Source organism: Ananas comosus, linkage group 10 (genome assembly GCF_001540865.1).
Source record: "Ananas comosus cultivar F153 linkage group 10, ASM154086v1, whole genome shotgun sequence".
In the NCBI taxonomy this organism is placed as follows: Eukaryota; Viridiplantae; Streptophyta; class Magnoliopsida; order Poales; family Bromeliaceae; genus Ananas; species Ananas comosus.
Window position 1 is genome coordinate 8,841,302 of NC_033630.1, and position 19,415 is coordinate 8,860,716.

At 39.0% G+C, this 19,415-nt stretch overlaps 2 protein-coding genes across 8 annotated transcripts; both read left to right on the forward strand.

The window, feature by feature from the left end:
* On the forward strand, nucleotides 272-2,005 carry LOC109716851. The gene is made up of 2 exons (XM_020242456.1): nucleotides 272-828; nucleotides 1,309-2,005. The coding sequence occupies exons 1-2, from the start codon at nucleotides 292-294 to the stop codon at nucleotides 1,960-1,962; spliced, it is 1,191 nt and encodes a 396-aa protein (XP_020098045.1). The 5' UTR covers nucleotides 272-291; the 3' UTR covers nucleotides 1,963-2,005.
* Nucleotides 5,308-11,047, forward strand: LOC109716500. 7 transcript variants are annotated; one of them, XR_002217946.1, is made up of 7 exons: nucleotides 5,313-5,708; nucleotides 8,618-8,657; nucleotides 8,752-8,912; nucleotides 9,519-9,689; nucleotides 10,036-10,101; nucleotides 10,707-10,761; nucleotides 10,849-11,047. XR_002217946.1 is itself a non-coding variant. In XM_020241986.1 (6 exons), exons 1-4 carry the CDS (start codon nucleotides 5,490-5,492, stop codon nucleotides 9,024-9,026), a joined length of 447 nt encoding a protein of 148 aa, XP_020097575.1. In that variant the 5' UTR covers nucleotides 5,308-5,489; the 3' UTR covers nucleotides 9,027-9,056; nucleotides 10,707-10,761; nucleotides 10,849-11,047. The 7 variants fall into 7 exon arrangements, 5 of the variants coding, with proteins under 5 accessions (XP_020097575.1, XP_020097573.1, XP_020097571.1 ...); XM_020241986.1 differs by lacking the exons at nucleotides 9,519-9,689; nucleotides 10,036-10,101 and adding an exon at nucleotides 9,000-9,056 and having other exon boundaries at nucleotides 5,308-5,708; XM_020241982.1 differs by having other exon boundaries at nucleotides 10,036-10,761.

Below are 19,415 nucleotides of genomic sequence, written 5' to 3' on the forward strand. Positions count from 1 at the left end.
ACATAGATATAAGTCATAGAGGATACTGCAGAATCAGGCTTACAGCTTCCACATTTTCTTCTTTATACTCCCTTTCCTCCTTTTGACATTTAGCCATGATGCATGTTGTAAAGTTTAATATTTAAACTACGTAATTCGTGGATCTGTGGGGATACGTTCCTCTCCCTCTCTCTCTCTCTCTCTCTCTTTCTATATATATATATACACTCTTGGCCGAAACGAGTCAATTAGGCGCCCTAAGCAGAGTTGGATCCTCTTCAAATCACAATTAGAAAACACCACAAGCTCGCAATGCACCACCGTACGGAGCAACGCAAATTCTCCAATTTTGTCACCAAGTTCCTTGTCCTCTGTTTTGCCTTTGCCCTCGGCGTTGTCTCTAGCACATTCTTTAGAGCCTTTTCGGGCTCCTCCCCAACAATCCAGCTCTCATTTCTATCACTAAACTCTCTGCCGCCGCCGCCGCCGCCGCCGTCGTTGGTGCTGCTATCACCGCCTCCTCCTCTTCCGCCGCCGCCGCCGAATGACGACGAGCATGTGGGACTAAAACGATACGTTGCAGCCACAAATGCCATGCATGACATGACCGAAGAGGAGTTGCTTTGGAGGGCATCGATGGTTCCGAAGATCGCCAACAAGCCGTTCCACCAGGTGCCGAAGATTGCGTTTCTGTACCTTACGAGGGGCGATCTTCCGTTGGCTCCGTTGTGGGAAAAATTCTTCGAGGGTCACGAGGGCTTCTACTCTATCTACATCCACCCTGATCCTTCCTACAAGGGCTCGCTATCCGAGGGCTCTGTTTTCTACGGTCGAAGAATTCCGAGCAAGGTGAATTTATTACTTGTTCCATTGTATTTTTTGGTGCAAACTAGCTAGCTAATGTCCCGCTCAAAACAATCATGATATATATATATATATAGAACTATGCTACTATACTATCAATAGCACCAAGCCCTTGGTACTATTGAGTTTTCGGCCGTTGGATGAAAAGATGAGTGAGTTGGGATCCCCTGGTGATAGTTGGTCCCGTGGGTTGAGTGGGTGGCGTTGTTTTAATAGTATTATCTAACGGGTGGAAATGGATAAAAGGGTTTAATCTGACGGTTAGAAAACTCGAATAGTAATCAGATGGCTGTACTATCGATAGTATAAGTAGCTCGGACCTAATATATATATATATATATATATATATATATATATATATATATATGATTCTTTCAACAAAATTACCCATATATTCAAAAAGAAGGGCGAGTTCGAAAAACTCCTGGCTTTGAGGAAATTTGAACATATTTACTTTTTATGCAGGAAGTGAGATGGGGGCAAAGAAACATTGTCGAAGGTGAGCGACGGCTTATAGCGAATGCGCTGCTGGATTTCTCGAACCAGCGCTTTGTCCTCCTCTCCGAATCGTGCATCCCTCTCTACAACTTCTCCACAATATACTCTCACCTCATAAACTCAAGCACGAGCTACGTCGACTTCTTTGATGACCCCGGCCCGGGCTGCCGTGGCCGATACAACCCAAAAATGGCCCCTCAAATAAGAGCCGAGCAGTGGAGAAAGGGCTCCCAATGGTTCGAGATCGACCGCAGCGTCGCGCTCGAGATAGTCTCCGACGAGAAGTACTTCCCACTCTTTCAGAAATACTGCATAGTTACGTGGTCGCCGCCATGCATAATGGATGAGCACTACATACCTACATTCCTCAGTGTGAAGTCATGGAGGAGCAATGCAAATAGGAGCATAACTTACACTGACTGGTCGAGGGGACAGCCGCATCCAGCAAGTTTCGGCGGTGGAGAGGTTTCTGAGGAGCTATTTGAGAAGATAAGATACGGGACTAATTGCACTGATGATGGTGAAAAAGCAAGAGTTTGCTTCCTCTTTGCTAGGAAGTTCCTGCCCAACTCATTGGATCAATTATTGAAACTTGCTCCAAAAGTATTAGGCTTTGGCTGATTTTTCCGACAAACAATTAATAGGTTAAATGTATGGAAATTAATCCCCTCAACTACACGTTATATATTTTGTAAAAGCTAGTTTCCTAGACTTCTTTTCTATGATTAATAGCTCCTTTAACTTTTCTATATTTAGATAGACCATTTGAGTCGTGTGAATTGAAAATTCTGATAAAGTTAACGACGTAAGAAAAGAAATGTAATATTTTAAAAAACAAATGAGAAAATTTGAAATTACATAGCGATAATAGATTGCACACGTTCCTCAAATGTGCTGGAGGTCTTTGATTAGTTACGTTATTTAACATTCAGTCCACCTCCGATTAAGTTGGTCAAAAAAAAATAAATAACTCTCACAAAAAAGTTTCAATTCATTCGTCAAGAATCAAAATACAAAAGGAAAATCTCGTCAATCCACTTTTCCCTCTTCTCTCTTATTAAAATAAGCATGCTCGATAAACTAGTCATCGAAAGATTTCTTGATGAAATATAGGCCACAGATCAAAATTTATTATTGGATGTTTGAAGAAAACATCTAGTTATAGCGGGTTGTCGAAGGAAAACCAAAAATAAATATTGGATTTTGGGAGTCCAAAGAAAGATCCCAATAATCTGATAATTGGGCGTCTAAAGAAAGCACCCGATTTTTCAATGATCGGGCGTCTGAAGAAAGCATCAAGCGACTTAGGGCATGTTTGGTTCAAAAGAGAAATTGAAAGAGGAATAAAAGTAGAAATGGATTAGAATACAAAACAGAATAATAAAAACAACAATTTCTTTGGTTCATAAGAGAAATCAGAATCGGAATCATGTCCAACTTGAAATCCCAGAAAATTAACTTTTTATTAAAATTTGAACGTAGCCTAATGCTCAAGGAGCGGTGACCCACTAATCTCAGCACATTTAAGGACATTAAATAAATATTGATTAGGACTCAAGCTTCCAAACTTTAAAGTTGCTCAAAAATCCAAAAGATCGAGACCCTTTAAAATTGATTTTATAATTCATAACGAAGACTATGAAATTAACAAACTGTACTTCACTAAGGATTAAATAAGTACAGCTAGATTATGCTTCATAAATACGTTTTGTTTGGGGATTTTACTCAAACTTTTGAGTTCCAAACATTGTTTTATAAATCGGATCGAATAGCGACTCGAAAATATTATAGATTCAAAGAACACCCACTGGTTGGACAAATAATGGCAGCATAACATCATAAATATTTAGTTATTATTTTTAATTTTATTGTATGCATATTATTTTATTATCATACTTAATTATAAAATATTGATTTCAAAAATAAATTATAAAATATCGATTTTAACTTTTACTTTTGTAAGACTAATATATACTAATAGAAAATAAAATCAGCTAAGTTGATTTAAAATCGTTGGATTTTAATATGACTTGATCAAAATAATCCGGTCAATTTGGTTAAACTGGATTGATTCATTGGTTTGGTGATTGAACTGCCGATTTGAATCCAGTTCAAATGGTTGAATCGAACTATTTTATATATTAGGTCACGGTCGGATTGGTCGAACTGGTTGGATCTGACTAGGGCAGGCAAATAGGCGAGTAGGCTTGTGTTTGACTCGCATTCGGCTCGGTAAGCTCGAAATATATATATATATAGAATTAGTCTACTATACTATTATAATAGCACCAACCACTTGCTATTATGTTTTCGGCCCTTGGATGACGGGATGTGCGGTTAGGATGATAGTGATCCCCTAGAATTGAGTGGGTGGTTAGTTGAATAGTATAATCTAATGGGTAAAAATGGTCAAAGGGGTAGATCTAACGGCACAAAATTTGATAGCGCCAAGCATTTGGTATTATCGATAATATAGTAACCATACTCTCTTTCTCTCTCTCTCTCTATATATGTAGTCTAGCTACTATACTATTTATACTATAGATAGTACCAAGCGTTTGTGCTATTGAATTTTTTGTCGTTAAATCTACAAATATATATAGAGAGAGTCTGACTATTTTACTATCAATAGTACCAAGCATTTGGTACTATCGAGTTTTCAGCCGTTAGATCTACCCCTTTGGTTATTTTCATCTGTTAGATCATAATATTCAACTAACCACCTACTCAGCCCTAGAGGGCTACTATCATCCTGTCGGTACATCCCTTCATCCATGGGTCGAAAACATAATAGCAAGTGGTTGATACTATTAATAGTATAGTAGTCTAATTCTATATGTATATGTATATGTATATGTATATGTAGGCTGGGGCTACTATACTCATATGAGTATAGAGCCCTTTGTACTCATAAGTTTTCGGCCGTTTGGATGAAAAAATGTGCGGTTAGGATGAGAGTGGTTACGGTTAAGTTGATAGTGGGTCCTATAGGGTTGAGTGGGTGGTTGGTTGAATAGTATAATCTAATGGATGAAAATGATTAAATGGTAGATCTAACGGCAAAGAACTTATGAGTACAAGAGGCTCTACACTCATAAGAGTATAGTAGGCGGACTCTATATATGTATATGTATATGTGTATATATATAGAGTTGAGCTAGAATACTCTCAAAAGCACTAATGGGGTGGTGCTTTTGAGTTTTTAGCCATTGGATGGAGAGATGTGAGGTTGGGATCGATGATGGTGGTAGGTGGTGGTAGGTGGTGGTAGGTGGAATAATGTTTGATCCAAAGGCTATTAGTAACAACAACTTTATAAGATATCCTTCATTCCGAGGATTCTCAATCATCCCAAGATATCCGCCATGTCACGCCCCGAGCCCCACCTATTTGGTCGGGTTCGGGCGCGCCGACAGACCGCCGAATGGACAGAGTTTCCCCTGTACGTCCAAGGCGTCGCAATCGATACAATACAAGTGATTCCAAATAGGAACAGTATTCATACAACAATTGCATAAGGAAGTATCAAAAACATAACACATCCTATGTTATTACAACCATTCACATTTCATGCATTTTTACATTCCAAATCCTTTTTACATTAAACCTCCAAATGCAATTGAGTTACTACATCATTTATTTACAAGTTTGAATACATCTTGATCTTTTCATTTCCCTCACTACAACATAATAGGGGTATAGGGACACATTTTTGGGACACTTTTGTCCAAGTGTCCCATTATGTACCATTATGTCCAAAATTCGTGAGAAGAAAAAAAAAATCTACCAAAGCCTAATCCATAAATAAAAAAATATTTTTTTAAAAGTGTTTCATTCTCATCAAAAATTTGTTAGGCCCAAAAGAAGGCCCTTCCTATCACACATCACAACCTTTGAGCCCAAAGCCACAGAACTTTTTAAAAAACCCAACCACACCTAATGAGAAAAAAGGGATAAAAAAAATAAAAAACCCCACTTCATAGAAGAAAAAAAAAAAGAAAAAAAAGAAAGGAAACCCATTAAACCCACCGTGCTCCTCTCAGATCCTCCTCCCCGCGTCGTCTCCTCCGCCGCACCTCCCTCGCGATCTCCATGGCGAGCTCTCGCCACTACCTCACTCCGTCTCCTATGGCGATTTCTCTCATCTCATGTCAACATCTCGGCGTAGTAGCTCGATTAGCATCTCCATCGCCGCAACGCCATCCTCATCACCTCCGCTCTCCTCCTCTGCTGGCTCCTCTTCTGGCCGTCTCCTCGTCATCAACTTTGGAGAAGCTCGAGAACTCGGAGATAGTGCACAATCGGCTCCCGATCTCAATCTAGGGTTTTTATTCTTGAAATCTTACAGTGGAAGAGAACGTAATTTGGTATGCAATTATATTTTTCAAATTAAGATCCTTATTCATATCATTTTGTTCTTGCATTTGGATGAAAATTTGATAGATTCCTTCTTCATAGGCCATTGTCTTCTACTTTCTCGAGTAGTTTAAATAGGCACTTCGTTAGTAAAATTAATTGATAGCTCCGTTACCCACTTTGTTCAGATGTTATTCTAATGCCATGTGATGAATGGTTGGCTTTTCCTATTTTCCTTTCCCCTGTCATGAGTAGCTCATGTACAGGTTACAGTGTGAAGCATGTTATTCTAATGCTAATTAAGAAAGCAATTCTAATTTAATTCCTTCTGATTCTGATCCCTAATTTCTACCAACTTTAGTATTCTGTTATCAAATCTAGTTGTACTTTACAAGCTATCATTAATAATCATTTAAGTACTGAACCATTGATCAACAGATTATTCTACAATCTGCATTTTCCTTTCTAATAGTTCATAATGTTGTTAGTGGCCTTAGTTATCTCATGCACTACCATAAGACTCATGATTGCATTAGGCACCCTAATGTGTAAAATACTCTTGCATTAAGACAACATAATTATAATGAATATGCTTTGGCCTTAGTTATCTCATGCACTACCTTTGGCCTCTCTCACAAGTCACCACTTACTACTACTCATTTAACATATTATTTTAGCAAATCCCTTCTTTCAAGGATCTTAAGTCCTATCCTGCACCTCCTTTTTCTCATTGTAAAAGTGCTTTCCTCGAAAGCTAAGAGCACTGCTAATGGGATTTGAGATGGCTTTTCCCATCTTGATTAGAGCTTTTCCTAGGCTATGATTGTGAGGGTTCTCTTTTGAGTTTATGCACAAAAGATGGGTGGATTCTTGTATCTTAATTAATTAATCACTTAATAGTGAGTACACATAATATTCTAAGCACTTGCCATATTTTCTAGTTGATCTGTTTTCTGTCCCGCCTATCATTTGTTATTCATGCATCTCATTTGGTAAGTACATTAATGGCTTCTTGATATGATAAAACTGAAGTTATGCCTCTCTATAATTTATTTGAATCTTGTCAAATAGCAAAGCATGTTATCTGGAAAATAAGAGATCATAGTAGAATGAGCTCTCTATCTAGACATATTATAAGACCCCCAAAATTGCATGTGTTAATTCTAACATGTATTTAAGAAATTTAGTCTATTTAAGAAATTAGGCCCTATGGAGATCAACAATAAGAGATCAGATTATTATATAATTCCTTCATTATTAGATTATTATGTTGGTATTAATCGCTATTAACAATAATGTTGATTACGACTTAACGTAGACGCATTATGCATGTCTTAGTAACATTTCAGGATCCTTGCAATCTTTTTTAGAATCCAATGATTTAGTAATTACGCTCGCTTTAATTAATAAAGCCGTGGTTAGATACCGATGACTATGATCACTTTGACATGTACATTGAATTAGAGGGTCAGTTATCATCATTTAATTTGGATAAGTAATATCTGGGCAATAGTAACAACCATTAGCATGGTATTACTAAACTGGTTGTATGACATTTGAATGCAATTGACCTTTGGATTCCTAATTAGTAGTTTCTGTCACAAGCTTGAACTTTTTGCTTTTAAGAATTTCATTGAGGTGTTATTCCTTTCTCCTTTCGGTGGTTGTCACAATCCAATTATTAAGCCTCTTTTTATTTCTCATTTTTTTCTTTATTCTTCACTTTATTCTTTTCTTTAATCTTAATTGATTAAAGAAAAGAACAATTTAATTTTGTTCTTTTTTTTAATTTGTTACTCTGATCAATTTAATTTATTATTATTTTTTGGGACACTTTTGTGTAAGTGTCCTATCTATGTCCAAAGCCTCTTTAAGAAAAAAAAAATCTATAGATGTATGAACAGCAAACATCTATAATTGATGGAAGCAGAGTTGAAAGAAAACGCATTTCTTTCAACTTTGCTTCCATCAATTTGTTTCATTCTTCAAGCAACGTCATTTCACTTATTAATTCAGAAATTTTATTCTGTTCAAAGGCGTAAGAAGTAAAACATTCTTCATCTTTTCCTGAACCAAGATTCCTGTAGAGAAAACAATCATTCATAGGATAAGGTATTGGTGTTTAGAAATCAAATTAGCTTCCACTTCAAGGCCTTTGAAGATCTTTGCTATCTACTAGTAAATGACTATATTTTTAACTAGAGAACCTAAAAATTCCTCAACTAGTTTATCATGCTTACTCTGCCACTTCATCTTAAATCCAATTCATATAACTTAGTTGGGGGAAATTGCACTATCTGGTTACTGAACTGGTGGTGAAATTTTGTTTATATTATTAGACTTTGATCTGTTGCAATTGAGTCATTGGACTCCAAATTTCATTTAATTTGGTCACTCCATCAAACTCAGGTTAATGGGTTAATATCTCTAGTGTGGATTGTGGAATAGTGCGTCGGCTGGTTCGGTTGCCGCTTTATCTTAAATATAATAATGTTCAGCTTCATCTTAAATCTAGTAGTGTTTAGCCATCAAGTTCGATGATTGACGGTGTAATTTTAATTACATTATTATTACGTTGGACATCACTGTTTGATTGCGTTTTCTTAACATCCGTGATGAGTTATCGTTCTTCCCATCTAACTAATTAGGGACATATTTTCTGGTCATTAAACTGGTAATTAAGTGGGCCTTATTTGTTGGATCTTTATCTCTGTTCTGGAGCTGCTGTAGAGTTTATATCAATAACTAGTTTCATCTTTGCTTCTCCATTTCTGTTACGACGTTAGCTTATGGTGTGAGAAACGTGAGAATTGCTACTCTCTGTTCTTAGCCATTTCTTTCTTCGTTCCTCAAAAGTTCTTTATTGACAAGGGGTATATTTGTGGAACTACATGTTGTCTGAATTATTGAATGAATGCAGGCTGATGAGGACGCTGCAGACGCTTCGACTCTAATAGGAAGTAAGCTATATGGATGACTCTTTTCTTTTCTGTGCTTGAGATACCATCATTCTAGTTCAATAACAATGTTTAGCCTAACCCTGCTATATCGCAGTTCCTCTAAAGACGTCGCACGTGAAATTTGTTCTTCACAAGGAATGCCTGTTTGGTCAACGGTTTCTTCTCGTTGGCGATGACTCGAATATCAGTTCTTGGGATCCATCAAAAGCCATTCCTTTGGAATGGTCTGATGGCCATGTGTGGACAACTGAGCTGGTAAGTTTAAGAGATCCCATACTCTCTACTGCTTAACATTATTAGTTCAATTACTTTTTAAGTATCTGATCTGGTACTTTCATTCAGGATTTACCAATCAAAGTGATAGGCTGATATTATTACTGTGAGATTCTTCAATAATCAGTATGATTTTTTTTTGCTTGTCTTCAAAGTGCATGAAGTTTGGAATATTGATCTAAAAAAATAAGGACTAAATGATTTCATTAAGTATTTAAATGATGATTTTAAGCTTAATCATGTTGTGAATATACAATATGTAGTAAGACATACAAACGATGTTTTGGATCATTGTAAAGCTAGTAGCACATTAAGCTTAATTCTGTAGGCACTTCTCTACTCTTAATTGGATACCAGTTGGTTGCAATGATTGTGATACATCATGGTTATGTTACAGATGCTTCTTCTGAATATAGGATTTATATATGATGTAAATTTTTTGAGGTTGGGGAACTTGTCGGCGAACTCTAATGACTGAAATGACGTGATGCTTATTTCTAATATGGTAGATTAATGGAGGGACTTCGTTATTAGGTGGGAAAAACTATACGGGTCAGTATCCGCATCTAAACTTTTATTTTCTGCCAGGGAACTTTCTCACTTCATAGCAACTGGAAAACTTCACTGCAAGATCGACAAAGTCGCCGACATTCTAGAAACTAACCGACCTGACGCCAGAAATGCTTTCTACCGGGCAACTATCAAGCAGGGCGATTTCTTGCTCAACCGCATCCAGAAGCTATCATGAGTGATCGATTTGTAAACAATCTTTTGTCCCTTAAACTTAATATGGTGCTGAAATTTTCTTTCACTTAATATGGTGCTGAAATTTTCTTTCACTTAATATGGTGCTGAAATTTTCTTTCATCTTTTCATACATCTCTCTATGAAGCTCCTTATCCGCAAATTCAGTTGACATTTGTTTGGATAGAAATTTCTGGGTCGATGCGTATCGATTTGAATTCTTATATTCCTATTTGTCATTTTGGCTAAAATTAGCACACAAGATCTGATTTCTTGCGGCAGCTTATCTATATTGTTTTTTCATGTTGGTAGTGCAGTTCATTCGGTAGTACTTTTTACTTGAAATTGAATTTATTGGCAGATGTTTAGTGCTGGCTCGATTAAACTAACTGATATTTCTGCACGTACTGACCTAATCTAAGGCAAGGTGAGTATTTATTCGCAAAATATGTCTTATATTTCTTGAAATTAAGATGTCTTTCGCTCCTTTCAGCTCTAACTTAATTGGTTTCATGTTTTCTATCTATCTTTTAACTGAATTGATATTTGAGGGTAATCTCTTTTGTCCTTTTGAACCATAAAATGTAGGATATTTCAGGACAATCTCTTTTGTTCTTTCGAATCATAAAACTTGTCCCAAAAAAGAGTTCACCAATCTTAGAATGTTATCCTGGTTTCAAAGTTTTGGTGGTCAAAGTTCCTAAGTTCATATATGGCGGGGGACCACAACTTCTGTTGTTTCTGATAAAGTGATACAATATTAAATGATACAATGTGTCATAGTTTTTTGGCTCTTTTGTTGTTCTCTTTTTATTGGTGCCATATGCTTCATGAGTTGTGGTAAATTATTAAGTGCAATAGATTGGGGAGCCACCATCTTAATTACTACTTGTATACGAAATGGAGATGCATGTATTAAATTGCATTTCGAGTCTGATAATCTGTCACCTTTAAAATGTCTTGCTCATTGTTGGATAATGTCTTTTTTTAAGATGAAATGATTATCTAATACTAGAAAATTTATTCGTTTAGGTTTCAGACGCATCCAGCGCTCGTAATATGCATCAATAATCTCGTTGCCCTTCAGGTAAAAATTAAACTTATCTTAATTGGTTTTCATGTTAAAAGATTGTTGACTAATCTTTTATTAATTTCAGTATTGTTGAATTTGTAGGTTCAACATCTTAATTGCCGAGCTCACTAAGACTGGATCTGATATGATATTATTAGTTTTTGTTTTTATTTCTCTTTCTCTAGGGTTAAAAAGCTAGAAATTGTTGGTACTGTGATTTAGTGACTAAATACTCATTTAAAGATATATGGATAGTACTGTGAGACATTTTGGTATATATGACTACAAAACTTCTTTTATATGCTTTCTTTGTTAATGCAAATCAAGCCGAATAAAATTAAAGATATGCTTGATGATAATTATTGTGGAGTGGTATTACATTTTAAAAACTGTGATGCATCAAGAAAAAATAGGATATTTTTTAAAAAATGGGACAGTTATAAAGTGTCGTTGAAATTTAAAAAAAAGTGTTGCTAGAATATTATTTTGCATCACTTTTATGTGCTGCTAAAAGCTTAAATAAGTGTCGGTATATTAGTAGCACTCTTTTTAGGTTATACCGACACTCTTAAAAAGTGTCACTATATACCTAGTGACGCCACATATAGCAACACTTTTTAAAAGTGTCGGTAATTTAACCAGCAGCACTTTTTCTGACCTGTACCAACACTTAAAAGTGTCGTTATATACCATTTTTGTTGTAGTGCCTCTACCCCTAGGCTATGCCGACTCGGGGTACCGCTATCTCTGATGTCTGGGGTAGGGCGCTATCTACGGAGCTATGCTCTTGCCTCGCGCCGTCGCGCCGCTCACGTGCGAACCTGAAACACCCCAAAGCAACGTGGGGTGAGAACCAACTCCATGGTTCCCAGTGGGTACGGCCACCCAAAGGAAAAGCTCGACCAACAGGTCCGAAGGAGGCAAACTGCAGGTTAGATAAGAAAACAGATAGATACGATATCTAGATTATGCAGCTAACAATACCATACTTTGCCTCACTCATGCAACAATGTCATGCAACAATGCAAGTAATGCAAAAACTAGTATATCACCCGATACTACTTTCTATCTCATCATCTAGTTCACATCAAACTACTCTCTAAGGTTTCTATTACCCTAGATCCATTTCATCTATCACTAGCCTTTAAGGTTTCCTCTACCTTGTCCAAGCTAGCCACCCGACTCTGCCTCGAGTCAATCAACTGCGGAGTACCGCATTCTGTCCGGCTCGAGGTGAAGGAACCCTCACATACACCTCGGCCTTAAATCCACTCAACATATACTATGCCTCAATGAACAATAAATGAGCTACTACCTAGCATATGATCTACCACATGGTACTAGGCCTCAATAATCACATGAATGAACGAGTGACTACATAGTGCATTGTGCAACTATGCCTCGATAATCAGAATGAACGAGCTACTATATAGTATGTCGTGCAACTATGCCTCGATAATCAGAATGAACGAGCTACTACATAGTGCGCCGTGCAACTATTCCTTGATAGTATCAAATCTCATGGCCAACCCGAAGGATACTGCCCAAGGCCAACCCGAAGGTTGCTACCTCGACTCACATCTCAAATCTCGCTAGTGGGGATATACCACCCCAGACCCGTCTGCGGGACAATTATGTTTGCCCCAACGCGACTACTATTCCGGAGCTCGCTGGTAATCAAGTTACCCATAATGCGACTACTGCTTCGGAGCTTGCTACTTGAGTGGAGCGACCACGCCAAGGTTACACAGACTATGTGAGTATGATCCAATCCCCACGCTGGAGGATACCCTATCCACTAGGACCACAATGCCTCAACTGCACTAATGCCAAATGCATAATATCCACAACATGACAATCGGAAAAAATCTACTATCCCTAGGTTCAAATGCCATAGTGTTCCACTACACTAGATTTGATGCAATACGCCACAACTAGGGAAACTCACCTATTCCCTATGCTCAATGCTAGTGTTCTTTACACTATATTCAAATGCCACTCACCTAGGCTTAATCAACAATAGGTTCAACACCTTTATCACATAACCTAGGTTTAACTAATTCTAGGTTCAATCCTCAATCTATGTTCCTCAAACTAGGTTTAATGTCATTCTACCTAGATCTTGATTCTAGGTTCACTTGTTCGACCAGGTCAATGCCACTCGATCTATCCTAGGTTCACGACACTAGGTTCACATGCCACCTATGTTCTTTAACACAAGGTTTAATGCCACTCGATCTATTCGACACCTAATTGTCCACATCGAGTTTCTATAATTATTCACATTATCAACATGCATATTATACTTAGCCTCTTCTCATTATGCCACTATGCACTCTTCTAGCATGTAGATTAACATGTCCATATGCAATATCATCTAGCATGTACTTTCAATACACAACATGCAATTATCAACTAGCATACCATATATTCATATGCTCTAACACATCTACAACATCATCATGCATATTCTATCTATATGCTTTAACACATTCATGATGCCATCATGTACCTATTCTAATTATGCCCACCTGCATATTATACTTCATCCAAGGTAGCTATTACATAGTATCACATGCATTCACCCTAAGCATTCATCTATGCAATCAACTACTATTATGCATATATATGCATCAACGAGAAAGCACATTTCTCTTCGACATGTAGGCGACCTAGTCGCTTCGGTAAACACAAGCCACCTCAATTCGCTCTCTGATTGCTTGTAGTCACTTGCAATCGGCCTCCCGCGGCACTCGGCACCTGGTTTGGCCCGATCTTGCAATCGCCCTCCAACCGTGCGCCGAATCGCGGCTCCGAAAATTATAGGTCTATGGTTTACCGCCACGGTGCTCCAAATCCGTTTTCATGATTTTTGGACGTCGCCTCGGCCCTCCAGGCGTAAACGAAGCTAAATCGTCAGTTTCTTCAATATCTTTACAACGGCTCGACGAATCGTCGAACCGACTTCGCCAACGCGTTCATGTGCCTAGCAATTAGGTTAACAGAGGGTCAATTGAGATCAAACCCTTATATAAACAAAAACCCTCTTTAGAACCCTAGGTTTGCTACTATTGCAAGAAACCTCATTTAAACTCTAGATTCAAGCAATTAGCAACCTATTAGCATCTAAGGGTTCCAACAATACCAATTCCAAGGTATAAAAACCTATCTCTAAGAATCTACCATAAAAGCTCCTTGAGCTTACCTCCAAAAGCTTGCTCCAAGCTTGAGAAGAAGAAGATGAAGATGATGATCCCACTCCTTTGCTTCTTCTCCACCACTTGCTCCTCCAAGATCCACCCTTTTTGAGAGAGAGAGGGAGAGTTTTAGAGAGAGAGTGTGTGTTCTTAGGGTTGCAAGGTGTGAGGGAGAGAGCAAATGAGCTCTCTATAGCTCATATACACTCACATAATGCCCAAAAGTGCAAATAAGCCCCTCAACTTTCATTTTAGTACACAGCCCTCGCGGGGCCAATTTTTGTATAAGGGACTGGTCCCTTATACAAATAGGGACCGGTCCCCGAAGGTCCAGAATCTCAACATTTAGGACTTAGCCAAATTTCCAGCTTTTTCACCGTTTAGCCAAATTTTTAGCTTTTTCACCGTTTCTTCTCCGTTTTCGCTCATTTTCGCTCGTTTGACCTCCGATTCTTTTCAAATCGAACCGAGACTCTCCAAATATGTTTTCGAGCGTGTTTTCATCATCTTTTCATCCGCGCTAATGCCGGATTTAGTCCATGGTCCAACATAACCTTTTGAGTCCCGTTTTCGCGCCTACGCGCACCAAATCGCCCGAATGCTCCCGAACTTCACCAAACTTTACCGGAACCTTTCAAATGGCTCTCCAACCAATATAAACCGTAACTTCATTATTTTAGAAGTCCAGTACCTTACAGGCCAACTAGGCCCTAAATCCCCTCCAATCATTACCTGATTTAGGTAAGGAGGTAGTCTTCGCAAACAACGAGATTAAACCCTCAAGATGCACCATTTCGTGCTCAAATTCCCAAGGCGAGTCGATTCAGCTCGCGCGACCAAGGGTACAAAGTACCTCACAATCACTCTACATCAAATAGGGCCAATTATTTGTTGGCACGCAAAACCCTCTCACAAGGCAGGGTGTCCGAAACGACACACCCGATTATCTAATCATCCTACATGCATCGAAAAATAATCAATGCTACACAACTCGACAAACAGCCGATCAAGGGATGCAAATGATGCAGTCATCACAAACTTGCTCAAATTCAAATAGCATTAAATAACATGCTACCTACAGCAATCATCTCAGTCGCCACACCCAACTCCAGCAATTCCGTGGGCATACATCCATTGGGAGTCTCTCGTGTCGAGGTCGGTGCAGATGCCTTTGCTAACACGCCATTCCCCGGGCACTCTAATCGAAAATGGCCCGCCTGGCCACACGAGAAACACTTTTCTCTCCGCCGAGGACACTGTGGGGAAACATGCGGACCTCTGTAAATCACACATTGTATTGGCGGTCGACGATGCAACGTCCTTTTCCCAGCAAAAGGATCACGTCCTCGAAATCGATTCTTCTTCAATTTCCTTGATGATCCACCAACATGTAACTTGTCACTCTTGGTGGTCTTCTTTGCCACCCCAATAACCTCCGCGCCTCTCCCCGAAGTCAAGGCGTGATCCGAAATCTCATGGAATTTCTTAAGATCAGCCGTCTGCTGAATCAACAGGCTCTCCAATCGTCTGATTCTCTCGTCCTGTCGGTGCAAAGCCTCGGCTTGAAGTAGCGTCACGCTCGACTGTCACTCCACCACGCCAACTAAAGTGGCCAACTGCTCTCTCAACTCCCGAACCTCGTTGGATCGGGGGAATGCAGGCTTCTCCAGCTCAGTCGCCTCGGCTGCCTTAGAGCGTGTCATCGACATCACAAGCTGCAACAAACATAACAAGCATAGGTTAGAACAACCCATGGTATCGCAGCCCCACTCGTAAATGCAAAGTCCCAATCATGCGAAAGTAATGAAGTGACCTCCCACTATTCCTCAATATCTCGTTGTCGGCCGCCAACGTGATCTTGCAAGGACATAGATGTTATTCACTTCGATCCAACTCCAACACCTTTGGAGTTTTAAATATGACCGAATCATTCTTTCGCCCACAAATGGTCCCAAAAGACCCTGTCTCTCACATTCCTATCCCTTATCGTCCAACCGGCCTAAGGTTTGCTTTGTCTCCTAAGACTGAACCCTAGGCTCTGATACCATAATAATCTGTCACGCTCCGGGCCGAGCGGAAGCCCGCCGGCACGTGCACAGACCCGCCGTGTACACCAAACAACCACAATGCACACAAGGCGTCTACTAAAACAGGAAATGAACACAGAAAAGTCCTAACAGGACTATCAGAACGAGTAATATAAAATCACTACTGTTCTAACACAAGGAGATCTACAAGATATACAAAATGTATACAACTAAATCCGAAGGTCTCACAATATCTCTAAAACAATTACATAATACATCTTTCCACAAGATGCAAAAAGAAAGATGATGTCGGGTTCCTCTAAATATCTCCGTAGGGGCTCTAGCTAGTCGCTAACCCCTTGCCACGATTTCTAGCCTCTTCCGCTGCGAAAGGCTCTGAAATAAAACCTACAACAAATGGGGGGTGAGAACTATTAAACAATAGTTCCCAATGGATAAGCCGCCGAGAGTGACGAAATACACCACTAGGTCAACTGAGGCATGCTATAAAAGGGTAAGTAAACAACATATATATATAGCAAGTAAAATTAACAAGTTTAAACATAATCATGCTTCCACTACAAGATTAACTATCATGTATATGATATTCTAATTACATATGTTCAATTATATGCCCATGTCGATTATATGCATATTCAACTATATGCCAATGTCAATTTACATGCATATTCATATGTCCATAATGCTACAAGGGTAAATTATGCTTTACATTGCTAATCTTCCATGCATCTATACTAATCAACATAGATGTAAACATACTACTACTAGAGTGTCCATGCTATGGATGACTAACATAAGGTCCACAAAATGCACTACCATGCATGTCAACTAGTCCAACCAAAATGCACTATCGCTACTAAGTAGTAGTTCCATATTTGGCTTTAGGTATCATAGTTCAATCCTCGTCAATGGATCTACACATGTGTAGTCCAGCTGCGCGCCTACCTAATTGCGGTGGTAGCGCCAACATTTCCTCGCAGGAATGAGCCTGTCTCACACAGACCCAGTAGGTACCAATCCCGCACAGGGCGAGTATGTATCGCATTTAGGTCAACTCCGGAGTGCCGGCTTGTGGGGAGCGACCCTCACAAGCATGTGGCGATGAGCACAAATGGCATGGCAAGCGTGATTAATAGTAATCTAGCTCTCGGTCATCATGCTAAAATATAGAATAAATACAAACGACCCAAAGGTCCAATATAGTATCACATTGTCAAGGTTTGTCATTTACTAATTCAAATGTCAACTACATGACGTTCATGTTTACTAAGCCAAGTATAATCATAGTTCATAAGCACATAACACTTTGTCATTATGCTAGGCTAGGATAGTTCACAAATGCCTCAATATCTCAAATGAGAGTCACTATAGCTAAGGGAATCACTTTCTTATACTATATGCAATAGGTTTTACAAGATATTTATAATGTCCAAGAGGTATGTCATGCATAAAACTTTCTACCAATGGCTCACTTCATGGAGTAATAACTATCATGCAAGCGATTTCATACAATTAATGCTATTATGCATTATCCACCTTGCTATTCGCCCAAGGCGTTCCAATCATTATCCTCTATGTCTACACATGAATAATATATCGATCCCTAGATCGATTGCAATATTTACAGATGCACATACAGTTGTTCAACTAGATTAGATTATCAAACTTAGTTTCATATAGACCGTATCATGCACTTATGTCACAATGTAAAATCTATCTTGTCTACACAATTTTCTCAAGCAAGCAACTAATTGCTAAGTCCTTTCATTTCACAGTCAGATCATGAAGTGATGCTATCGATCTCAAAGTCAATACATTGTCATAAATCAAGCCCTAGGCATCCTAACTAGATTAAATACAATATGCTTAGCTTCATGTTTAGCCTTGTTATTCACTAGGTCACGTGTCACATTTCCTTGTCTACACAATATATTGTTCATCATGTGAGATAATCACTTTGCTAAACCATTCACTGGATACCCCCTAAGAGTTATACCATCATTCTGTTAGGTCCTATGTGTTGGCAGTTTCGTGGGTCGAGTCGAGTCTTGAAGAAGTTCGGAGCGAAATATTGAAGATCGAAGATCCAAGACTTCGAAGAATCGGAAAGGACGCAAAACACGTAAAACATGAATACACGATGCGTAGGTAAGCTTTAAATCTTGTTATGGTGATTCATACTTAATTATAGATCTTAGAATCATATTTTCAAGTTGTAATGATTAGAAAGTTTCTAAGAGTTTGTAAAATCCAAAACAATGCATTTTCAGCGAAAATTGCATTGCTGTACCGGTACAGCTTTTCTGTCCAGGGTACAGCCATCAACGTTGCGCAGGAAGTTTGATGGTTGTTCCGGGTACAAGCTTCATGCTGTACCAGGTACAGCCTGTTCCGGAACAAGCAACAGCCTATCCAGGGTACAGAAGCTTCGCAAAGAAAAATCTTCCGTCATGGTGTACCCTGGACAACATTCCTTGTTCCGGTACAAGGTGCTGTTTTTGGAAAAGAAACTTTCTAATTCGACTCCAATTGATTCTAAAGTCTATAAATAACTATAGGGGTTCTCTAATTAATTAAGCATCACGAAAATACATATTTGAGAAAAACCTAGAGGCTCGATTTCCATTCAAACCTATTTTCCACAAATTAGCCTCTTTAGATCAAATCGAGATATCGTTTCGCATACTCATATGTCGATTTGATCTCCGCTTTGCTTGGAGTTCTATTCCCTGGTTTTCTACAATACTCCAAAGGCGAAGGATCACCTATTCATGATATTCTTCATGGTGGCGTCGTGGATTCGGCGTATTTGACGGCGGTTCGTGATTCGGATCTGGGCTCGGATTTCGAGTGGCGTCGTGGATGTCGCGGTGATGAAGCTCGTGATTGAAGTGAAGGCGTTCGTGGACTCGCACGTGAGGCGTGGACAACCGGAGGGTAGCGCGAAGATTCATAAGAGGTTAAGAGAGTAGAGTCCGTGGAGTCGGTAATCACTTGTAATCTTTTCTCTAGTGAATTTTTTTCGCGTGTTGGTCCCCGTGGGTTTTTCTCCAAGTTGAAGTTTTTCCCACGTAAATCTCGGTGTGCTTTTTATTTTCCGCATTTATTTTTTATTGCATCGAGATTTGTGGTTTTTGGCCGTTCACTATATTCACCCCCTCTAAGGTGATAGATACAATCTAGATAGATCCTTGGGCTCCTCAAACTTTCATTGGTATCAGAGCGGGATCTAGATATATTGATATCTAATGGCCGAAGAAGGTAACATTAATCGACCACCGCATCTTCGACGGCAACGAATTATGCCTATTGGAAAGTTCGCATGAGAGCTTCTTCTAATCGCAATCGATGAGCGGGTATGGAAAGCTATTGAATTCGGATGGCAATCCGATTCTACCGAAGTTGTCGATGGGCTGCTACCGTC